The 11,718-nt window shown below is 38.5% G+C and overlaps 1 protein-coding gene across 1 annotated transcript; it reads right to left on the bottom strand.

Annotated features, from left to right (window-relative positions):
- Positions 1-17: 17 nt before the first annotated feature.
- Positions 18-10,018, bottom strand: stambpl1 (STAM binding protein-like 1). The gene is made up of 11 exons (XM_083556098.1): positions 9,125-10,018; positions 7,038-7,144; positions 6,145-6,362; positions 5,254-5,329; positions 4,608-4,703; positions 4,080-4,389; positions 3,869-3,990; positions 3,314-3,451; positions 2,851-2,963; positions 2,317-2,416; positions 18-1,309 (listed from the first exon to the last, which is right to left on the bottom strand). Exons 2-11 carry the CDS (start codon positions 7,116-7,118, stop codon positions 1,253-1,255), a joined length of 1,311 nt encoding a protein of 436 aa, XP_083412224.1. The 5' UTR covers positions 7,119-7,144; positions 9,125-10,018; the 3' UTR covers positions 18-1,252.
- Between the last annotated feature and the right edge of the window lie 1,700 nt (positions 10,019-11,718).

Raw genomic sequence — 11,718 nt, 5'->3', positions numbered from 1 at the left:
TGCAGTCACAAACTCACTTTCTTTTAATAAAAAAAAATGGCAGTGGGGGAAAAAACATTGTACAGTCACTGCATCATATTGCCCACAAGTTCCTGTTGCAGAGGTAATGAGCAAAAAAGGTTTTCCGTGGAACTACTGAAACTCGGACAAAGACATACATCAAAAACGAAAAATAGAGGAAAATGTACAATGCCACAGCGCACACAAAATTCACAATACGCTAACAAGACACCAATCAACATCAAAGAGCATATCAGAACTTGGAAACTTGTCATTTTCTGTTGTACCACTGTGGAATGGAAAGTTGAAATACAGAGGAGGAGCCACTGTGTGATTGAGTTAGAATGTTAGCAGAAGAGGATGATACAGTACCTGAGATCACTGGTTCTATCAACCCTCTGGCAGTGGCTCCTTTAATAAGGCTTATTAGGCTTCTTTGCTTATTCTATTGTAGGTGCTTTGGTTAAGGATAAAATGAGGCAAAACTGGGGGACATCTTTTCAGCTCAGCTTTACCATTTTTTTTTTTTAAGGCCCAAACTCCTGAGCACTATTACTAATGCCAAATAGGTCATCATAGTAACATTGCTTTAGTACCTTCAGTGACAAGTCAAACATCACCTTTACTGACCTGAATTTCTTAAACTGGACATGGCTGCATTAGCTGTACACTGAACAATACATATTGATTATTGTTTGAGGTCCATTGACTAAACACTGGTGCTGTAATAATCCACTTCAAAATAACTGACAAGTTATAAAATTTGCAAATGCATATTGGGTAAAAGTTATCTAAGTAAATGGCAAGGAATAAAATAAAAATCTAAAATCACTTCATGTTACATAAGGCAACTGTCTAGAAATAACTTTGCATCCTGGTAAAAAAAAAAGTTCACATTTTGGTTGTGGCATTCATAGCTAAAACATGCCACCTTCAGGACACACAGTTAAATTCAACCTGACAAGCAAGTCAGATCTGACCACAAAACTGTCCAAAAAGATTGCTTTTTAAACAGGCACAAATGCTAAAGCAAAGATCTTTAAATACCCAAATAGCAACACAGGGAGAAAACACCACTTAAAATCTTTATAGCTTCTTTACAAGATGCCAACAGCAACCTGTGCAACACAGACTCCACTTCACAGTACTTTTTTGTTTAATAAATAAATAAATTACAAAAAAGCCTTCAAGTAGCCAAAAATAAAACTCCTGGGTCTGTGGCTTCTACTGAAGCATGTCCTCCCTTCATCTGTCACCTGAGGTCCAGCACTGTCGTTTTGGCGTCCTTCACAACCACGTGCTTACAGATCTGTAAAACACACACATTTAATTTTCACTTTCCTGCAATTCGCATTTTCACTTTTAACGTAGGAGCCAAGAGGCTTTAATAAAAAGTTAATTAACACACAGATTTGCACAATGATGATGGCATAGTGTATGTAAGAGTTGAACTGTCCCTAGCTGGATTTCTAATGTCTTTTGTATAAAATTAACAAAGGGTACATCAATCACAAACTAGCTGGTGATGTCTCTCTAAAAAGGCACCCTTTTGATTGACTGTATTATTGTCATAATTGACTGTATTAAATTGTAAAATCAGCTGAATAAAAAGATTAGGGGTTGGATGATGGAATGGTCATAACACCACAGTAGAGTACCAATAGCTCGCACAAGTTTTTTTTTCCTAGCTCATCTATGTATACAGTATATAGTTAGCTACTAGCTAGCAGGGCTGCCATCCGCACATTAAATGTCGTTATCTCATCAACACTAGTAACATGGTTCTAAAAAGGATATGGAGATTACACACACACACACACACACACACACACACACACACACACACACACACACACACACACACACACACACACACACACACACACACACACACACCTTAAATATTCGGTACTAGTGGTTGCAGTGTTTAAATACCAAAAGCATAGGTTAGGTTTTAAGTTCTGAATTGTTGTGGACGAACAGACCAGCCAATGTACAAAAAATATGTTACATGCATTTCCAATAAAAAAAAAGGGAAGAGCAGAAAAGTTGGTACAAGTTAGTTCAGTCCAGTTCAAGAGGTGGATGATTATTGGTGAAATGTATGAAATAAAATGTATGTAACTGAATGCTCCCTGTACATATAGGTGCTGTAAACTCATGAATCATAAAATAGAGTGAACTAGCTACATATTCTTTACTGTTTAGTTATTTACTCAACAAGTTGGTGCAGCTATTCAGTACTATTGGTAGTAATCTTACAACCAATCCTATGCTTTTGCTGTTAATCAAATGTAGCATGGCTGAAGGTCTTACAGTGAAGAGGGGAGGATCTTTTGAGTGTGGATGAAAGCCTTTGAGTCTGCAGCCAGCCACCTCACTCATTCCAGCCGTGGTAAGGCGGAACACTCCGGTACTGCAGGGGGAGTAAGAAGCAGACACTGTGATAATATATATTAATTAATTACATACTGTATATACACACAGTATTCACATTAATGGTTTGAAACATCCAAACATCTCTGAATGTCAAATAAACAGATAAAGATTCCAAATAGTGTCTCGATATCATCTTGTGCTAGCTGTCTATAACATTTTTGCGGGGTTTTTTTTTGCAGAGCCGATAAACGTTTAGAAAACATTAATCTGGCTTTATCAATCACTAATAAAAAAGATAACAAAAGTGATGTGGGGCAAACACAAATGACATGTTCAGTAGTTGGTTCTACAGTTAAAATCGTACTAAGCCTTTGTCTACTCATAATGAGCGGTGTTCTGGAAAAGTATCCCAGTCATGTTCCCTGCATGGCAACAATAAGATGACAAAAAGAGTGTGAGAATATAACTCACTCGTTATGCTTGGGAGAGCAGACAATGGCGATGGCCTCGGGCAGCATAAGTTGATAGGAGCTGTGCGTGTGGAGATCCACACTGGATAGAAAAGCTGTCTGAGTGGGATGTGTCTGGAGGCATGCATGCATAAACACACACAAACACGTTAATAACAGACATCTTTACATAACCAGTTGTTGCGTGATCACTAGGTAAATTGACTGAGACTGAGAATAACTCTGTAAAATGATTAGGGATGTTACCATGGTGACCCTCTGCCTGAAGCCCCATTAAATTTGATCCAGCAGGTAATAGGAGCAACTCAACGAGGTTATTTTGAAAAAACCTCTTTGTGGTCTCATTACGTTTTGAGAAAAAAATACATATTTCCAAATGTATATTTCTTTTTCTCTGGTAGTACAAAAAGGTGGTCTTAAAATTTTTTATATTAAATCAGTAAGAATGGCAGAGAATGTCCTACATGGATCCAGCCGAGGGTCAGTAGGTTATGGTGATCCTGATAACTGAACAGCTCCTCCACGTTCTCCATGTCACAGTAGTCGGGCCCGGATGATTGTTTGGGCACAATCACATGGGTGAGCATGAACTCGTTGTGAGTCTGGAGGTTCGAACAAAAAGAACAATGAGAGTGTTTCATTCTGTCAACTGTTGGCTATTTTAGCCGACTAAGCAAACAAAGCCAAAGTGCAACCTTTTTATCAAATGTTTACAGCTCCATTGTGTGAGAAGTGAGTAAGCTCAGAATACACTCACGCCCAGTTTCAGTATCACCACACAGCTATTCTAAACTAAGCCACTCTTATGCCAAATGCAAATGGGGGAGACACGGGTCAGGCTGTGTATAAGCATGGAACAAAAAACATGACCAAAATGACCTCTTTCAGTTAAAAAATGCAAAACTCTCACATGCTCATCAATAAAAGTGCACACAATGCAGAAAAGGAAAGCGGCATGTAGTCAGTAACTTAAACAACGTAAATTGAACACGGAAAACGAATAAATCTGGACTGAATACCAGTTTTCCGCAGAGTACTCCACATGTCTCGATGCCTCTGGCTGTGTTGCGATCAGCCAGCAGAAGGAACCTGTATGTCAGGTCTCGAGGAATTAGAACCCGCCTCAGGCCTACTTGCTGATCTAGACACACACACATATACATACACTGAGTGCAAACACACTGATTACACACACAGCCAGGTGTGAACACAAAGCAAAGTGAGACTCACTCTGGACTGCAGCTAATGTGGCCGCAGGTTTGGCTAGAGGTGTGGCTTGTTTGTTGTGGTTGGGGTCAAGGCGCGTGTGGTTTTTTGGAGTCTGAGATAGGCATGAGCCATCCGTTTGTTCAGGTTCTTTAGGGAAAGCATCCTGTTTACGGTTGGCCTGCTCCTGACGCCGCAGCTGGTCCTCGAAGTAGCGGAACTGCTCTGACTCCAGCTGCATCTTTCTCAACTGTGCAACACGCTGTTTCTCTTCCTCCAGCAAAGAGAGCCTCTGTAACTGTTCTCCACACATAGCTACAGGCATGGCCTGGCTCTAAAAACCCACAGCCAATACAAGGTCACTTAAAATGCAACATGACAAAATGTGTAGAAACACAAGGACTGCATCAGTTCTAGCTTTACTTACTTTAATAGCATTTATAGATCTACTCTATATAAAACCTATTGCAGTTTGGATCAGAAACATGGTGCTTAGAGTAACAAGCTGACAGTATAATGTTAGTTTAATCTGGTTAAGCACACAGAACTTACCTGCTTCTTCAGATATTCACTGTATTCTTTGCTGTATTTTTCATGGAGGAGTTTCCTCAGCTGATCCTTACGTGGAAAAGCCACTTCTTGCAACTTCTACAAAAAAGCCAAATGTGTAAAAAAAAATTAAAAATAATAAAAAATAAAAATAAATGAGGGTGTGAAAGCAATTTATATTTATAGAATAATTGCTCTAGGTAACATCAAAATGTTATAGTGATATTTCTGCTTGATAATCGTCATCCAAGAGACTGTCTAGAGATTATTTTTTTTACTTTAGAGTATGTTCAAGGTGGAATAGCCCCCTCCTCACTTCTACAAACAGTTTCAGAAGTTACAAATCAAGGATAGCAAAAAAATAACCCAATTCTACTAAGCAGAAGTGACTGAGTTTCTAAATGCAAACAGAGAAATATTCCATTTGCCCAAAAACAGATTTTGACCTGACATGCACCACACAGTGAGTCTGCATTTCTAGACTGAACTGCCTACACAACAATAGTACACTGAATAAATTTCCTGTGATGTCTCAGTGGGAGCAAGCGCATTTGTGTCTCTGTGCTAATGAAGCATAATGCTAATTCGATTTACTGTGGGCTCAGCGCCACTCGGCTCAACCACGCAGCGCAGGCTGCCAGGGGCTTACCTTCATTATGACTTGTTTCTCAGGGACGTTGCACTGCTGATAGTCCCGATGACTGGGGAGTTTTTCCACAAACAACCTGCAGAGCGACAATAGCAGCGATAAACATAAAGCATTGTATGTTAAAGGCAATAAAAGTATAATGGAAGACTATAATGGAAGATACATAAAATTATTTTTCATTTGTAATCTGCAAGCCCACCTTTAATCGATAATACACTTCTTCAATTTTCCTTAATAAAAAACGTGGATAATTATACAACATCTATTGTGGTAATTTGTGCATTCAAATTAGTAATTAAGTTTTTCCACTTTTTGTATTTATTTATTTCACAATCAAACAAAGACTGTATGAAAACCAGACAGAGAACTGAGCTACTGCTGTTAATAACTTTGCATGATTCATTCACAATTTACACAGATCATCATGGCTACTGAGTCATGACTGGTCAGTGCTATGCAGCTAGACCTTCTAATATGCATCAGATCAGCTTAGTATTTATTTACTGTAATACCTGAAAACTCACTCAAAAAGCCTGAACTATACATAAACTATTTTGAATGGAAATTGGCTAAGTAAACTACTGCTTGGCAACTGAGACATTATGCACATTAATAGCTAAAAAAATGTTTATATAGACCACCAGATGACCTGGTGACAATGTAAACATGGAGATTATCTCTGGTAAATTTCTATGAAAAGAAAAAAAAAACTTTACAACTACCACTATTAATGCAACTTGATCAGCTTTAATATTATTAATAATTGTCAACACTGCATCATACTGGAATAGCCAATATCTTTGTAAAACTGAATGCCTTACAACTACCTTGATGATTAACTCATCTATATCCTAGTGGAAAAGGTAAAGGAAAGCTACATTTGGTAATTACGTGATAAACTTGTTATAGAGGACGAAAGCATTTTCTAAACTGCCCTCCTCCAGGTAGACGGCAGCCATTCGCTCCATCTCTACCCCTGAGCGGAAGTAGCGGCGTGGCGCGATGTCCTCGCTGATCTCAATGTTGTAGCCCATCTTACTGAGCGCTCGCACACGTTCCACTGCCGGCAGGGTTACATCCGCATAATCCGGCTCAGCTGCCAGCTTCTTCTGCAGATGAAAAGGCAGAAGCTGAATCACCACATGAGAACACAAACACACACATAAATAAGCCCTGTTTGTTGTTCATTCTCAGTGCTCCTTTAGAAGCGAGACAGAACGGAAGCTACTAGCTGTGGCCTTCGGCACCCATACTAACAACCACACAGAGCAGCTTTTATACGGTCCTACAGGAGAGAGGGCTTTTAATTAACATTCAGTGGGGCACCACAGAGCTGGAAAGAAGATCGGCCCAGCACTGGATCCTTGCTGGAAATAATGACCAGTTTCCCCATTTGTGCACAACAGTGAATAACAATGCCAACCATAATTGAAGCGCTCCAAAAAGCTTCGCAGTTGTTAGTCAGCAAGAAGAAAGGGGCAGGAGGGGACATTTATTTACTGAACCAAACAATGATAAACACTCTCGTTGTCTTTAATAATCTATTCATGAAGAAAGAAGGCAAAGTGTGAAGGGGGCTTACATCTGCTCCTTCCTTCCCCACTCCCTCCCACTTCAGGATGGAAGGATGTGAATGACAGTGCAGCTGCACTGAGCATGCTAATGGATGAGTCAGAGACACACTCCAGCCCTTCTGCCCCCATACACTCTTCCCCAGCACTCAGAGAACTGACCCATTACCCCAACATACAGCACCCCCACCAACCCTCACTCCAATCACTCACCAGAGTGCTGAAACTGAACTCCTGCTCCATGGCGCATTTAGGATGCAGGCTGGCAGGCTCCGATCCTCCCGATGTCTCCATCTGTCATCTCCCAAGACGATTCCTCACTGTGGAGAAAAAAAATACATGTGTCAGCTCTGACATCAGGACATCATGAGCCAGATGCTACAAGGCCACTGGGTCGATACGGCCTCCTAAAAGGCCATAAAAGCCTGCTAAATGCAGACCTTTCACTTTAGCTTCTGACTTCAACTTCCATTACCTAAAGTAACACCAACCTTCATACTAAAGCTTCTATAAGTTTTTTAGATCAGATATGTCAGCCTTCAGCCTCAAGGTCCACAACACTGCAGAGTTTACCATTATAGCTCACTTAACCTTCAGATTCGACTGAATTACGCTGCTGTCCTCCTGAATTTGACACCTCTGCTTATAGTATTCCTTGATTCATTTACAGGCGTGCAATGTGGGGGTGCATCAGTCTCCTTAGAGAGATTATTATTATATTATTCACTAAAACATAGCGGATTTTGGTCCAAAACAGCCATGCACACTTCTATTCAGGGCAGAAACTGTGCTACAGTTGCTATGACAGCTTGTAACCATGCAGAAAAATATGGTGAGTCATGAATATCAGTTGTGGAACAAAAAAAAAAAAAAAAAAAAAAAAAGAGAGACTTGGTGGGCTTTTGCACAAAAGCACCAAACTCGGTGAACCACGGACACTTCTCCTCAATAAGGCTTTTCTTTTTTACTCATCCATCAACAAGCCACACTTTTACATTTATGGCAGATGCAGCAGAATGGTTTGTTACCGAACACTGTGGCACTCAGGTTGATGATGCCATGGCAACATGAACTGGATGTGGAGTAAGAAGAAAGACCTGGTGCAAAGGAGATATATACATGCAATTTAGCACTGATCCAATCCAATGAAGCACCTCACACCTCATCTGATTTGTCAGCTTTTCCATCAACATAAATTACATAAATCATGTGCACAGATGACTAGTAATGAAAAAGTGGGTCAGTCGATTTGCAAATGATCATGTAATGTGAATAGCCACAAGGTTCAGATAGACAAATGCTCTCAGAATCTCTTTTAATAGCTACATTTGTTGGTAAATGTGTAATAATATACAGATGTCTGCATTATATTCTTTTTGGAATATACTCTATTTTAATGAGGGAATGGAAATGATATTCACTGGGAAAGCCCATTTTTACAGAAAGAAAAAAATTCTAAATAATTACCATTAATGCAGGCCATACAAAGTGGCTTCAAACACCCCAAAAATCTTAGGCCCGAGCCATGCAGAGACACAACCGTCATCCATTTCGAGACTTTTGAATACCTCTGAGCTTGTTAGACAAGAGTCAGACAGAATGGAGTCTGTCAAAATGAATGAAGCAATAAGTGGTAGTGCAACATACCTTTAGTGCTGACTAAACAAATCCCTCACCAAAACTTTGCACTCTTGTGAAAAAGGAAACTTCTATGATCTAAAATCCTAAAGCTTCAGCATATTCTGGACTTCTCTGGAACATGGTGCCGAAACTTTTGTCCATACCCTAAGCATTCTCATAACCTTCACTTCTAAACTTCCTAAAATCTGGAAACAGTTTCCAAAAACACTTATATGTACTGTTTTACACTGAAACCTAAAGTTTCTTTTAAATCCTTACAAGTAAAAAGGTATTCGATTTGCTTTCCAAGAGTGAACAGTGCCCAAAATACATCTCACTGATAACAGACATTGATTTTCATATGCAATCTGCTGCTGCTCTGAAAAGAAAAACTGGAAGTTTTAGTGCGTATAATAATAATACACACTAGAGACACCTTCCAAACATTTGGTGTTAAGGTAAAGCCTGCTTAATATAACTTATTCCCCAAATAAGTAAATAATCAAATTATTTCGTTTAGTATCTAAAAGGTTTAAAATATACAGGAATATTAGGCAAAAAAAAGCACTGAAATTAGATAGCATTAGCGATTTTGCAGTGAAAAGCGGGGGGAAGAAAATCAACTGATCAGGACATATATAATTGTAAATAATCAATGAATAAATAATCAATATTTTTACCGATAAGTGGCCTGCTGGTGTCCCATACTCCGCATCCCTGTCGCGCGCGCTCCTGTCCTCCTCACATGCAGCCCATGTTTACATACCACCACAGCTAAGCCGAGATCCGTCTCACTTCTGCACCGCATAAACACAGTACTTTTATTCCTAGCCAAAAGAACAGGCGAGGTTAATGGCAGCTAAACCTGAAACCTGCTCTTCAATGACATTGAACACTCGCAGTGGAACGCAAGCGTTTGGATATGAGCGCATCAGCAGCACAGCGCCTCTTTGACACACAACGTGGGTGGAGAGAGCCAATGACACAATAGTGAGTCCTGCAGTATGGAAAGCCACAAGCGCCAAACGTTCTCCACTATTCAGCATTGTGTATTTAATGCTAGAGTGACTAGCCCAGTTGTACGGAAGTCCTAAGACAAGTCAAGTCAAGTCAAGTTTATTTCTATAGCACTTTTCACAACAGACATTGTCTCAAAGCAGCTTTACAGAATTTAACAGTTAAGGTGAACGATGTGTATTTATGCTTGATGAGCTAGACTGTGGCAAGGACAAACTCGCTTAGATGTTATGAGGAAGAAACCTTGAGAGGAACCAGATTCACTCCTGAGGCAGCATCACGGATAGTAACCATAACAATTTGTGTCAGGGTGGCATCCAAGTGCTGCCATAAATGGTTATGGTTAATATCCATGATACTTCCTCTAAAACATGCTCTTATGCCGAATAAACAGAAAAAAAATTATTACTGAACATGAGGAAACAATGTTTGTCAAGATCAAGAGAAAACAACTTTTATGTGGAGATCACGAGGAAATGAAGTCCTGATCACGAGACAACAACTCTTGTTATGTCCAGATCACAAGAAAATGAAGTCGTGATAACAAGAAAACAACTTTTGCTATGTCGAGATCACAAAGATTTTAAGTTGTGATCACAAAAAAAAACAACTCGTTAAACTCGTGTGTGTGTGTGTATATATATATATATATATATATATATATATATATATATATATATATATATATATATATATATATATATATATGATATATATATATATATATATGATATATGATATATATATATATGATGATCGTGATAACAAGAAAACAACTTTTGCTATGTCGAGATCACAAAGATTTTAAGTTGTGATCACAAAAAAAAACAACTTGTTAAACTCGTGTGTATATATATATATATATATATATACACACGAGTTTAACAAGTGTATATATATATATATATATATATATATATATATATATATATATATATATATATATATATACAGTACAGACCAAAAGTTTGGACACACCTTCTCATTCAAAGAGTTTTCTTTATTTTCATGACTATGAAAATTGTAGAGTCACACTGAAGGCATCAAGGGCTATTTGACCAAGAAGGAGAGTGTTGGGGTGCTGCGCCAGATGACCTGGCCTCCACAGTCACCGGACCTGAACCCAATCGAGATGGTTTAGGGGTGAGCTGGACCGCAGAGTGAAGGCAAAAGGGCCAACAAGTGCTAAGCATCTCTCGGGGAACTCCTTCAAGACGGTTGGAAGACCATTTCAGGTGACTACCTCTTGAAGCTCATCAAGAGAATGCCAAGAGTGTGCAAAGCAGTAATCAAAGCAAAAGGTGGCTACTTTGAAGAACCTAGAATATGACATTTTTCAGTTGTTTCACACTTTTTTGTTATGTATATAATTCCATATATAATTCCACATGTGTTAATTCATAGTTTTGATGCCTTCAGTGTGAATCTACAATTTTCATAGTCATGAAAATAAAGAAAACTCTTTGAATGAGAAGGTGTGTCCAAACTTTTGGTCTGTACTGTATATATATATATATATATATATATATATATATATATATATATATATATATATATATATATATATATATATATATATATATATATATATATATATTATAGTGCACACTAATGTATTTTTTTTAAACTGTTTTTTTTTTTATTGTGTTTAGCAGTTTAACTAAGTAGTTCTCCCATAATAAGGTGCTTTATGCATGAGGGGTAATTAGCACCAGTATTACCATGTCTGATATATGTTTTGGTTTACCTATCTCATTCGTTTGGTTCTGTGCTTGTGATATTATGGGACCTGAAAAGACTTCAGTGTTATGTGAGTTAGCAAGCATAGTGTGGGTATGGACATAAGCCAGCAAAGTAATGCCGGGGGCAAAGTTGACCATGTAAAATGTTGGCCATAGAAACATAGGTTGAAACACTAAAGGCGCAAACAAACAAAGGATCAAACTGTAATAGATTTAATTGATGCAGTAGAGGCTAGTTTGGGGCCACTGCAAAATTCCTTCCAGCTGGCATTAGAAATACTTGAAAGGGCAGATTGTAGATTGTTTCCTCAGGAGGGATGCTAGTGGGGACAAAAGAAAAAGAAAATCAGACAAAACAGTACCATAAAACTTTCTAGAGTACATTTTAATTCCCCAGCTGTACCTCATACCACGACATACTGTAAATTGTCCCATATCTCTACATGATACATTCTCTAATGAAAGTTTGGTTTGAAAACGTATATTTGAGCTTGAGAGATTTTATGTGCAGAAAA

Source organism: Silurus aristotelis (genome assembly GCF_946808225.1).
Source record: "Silurus aristotelis genome assembly, chromosome: 12".
NCBI lineage: Eukaryota > Metazoa > Chordata > Actinopteri > Siluriformes > Siluridae > Silurus > Silurus aristotelis.
This window is presented reverse-complemented; position numbering and strand designations above follow the sequence as displayed.

Excerpts from the sequence above, each read along its gene's own strand:
- stambpl1 (XM_083556098.1), bottom strand. The coding sequence starts at position 7,118 with ATGGAGACATCGGGAGGATCGGAGCCTGCCAGCCTGCATCCTAAATGC. Across the intron at positions 5,330-6,144 it reads CTCTATAACAAGTTTATCAC|GTTGTTTGTGGAAAAACTCC; the intron begins GTAATTACCAAA and ends GTCGCTCTGCAG. Across the intron at positions 2,417-2,850 it reads TGCTCTCCCAAGCATAACGA|TACCGGAGTGTTCCGCCTTA; the intron begins GTGAGTTATATT and ends CTCCCCCTGCAG.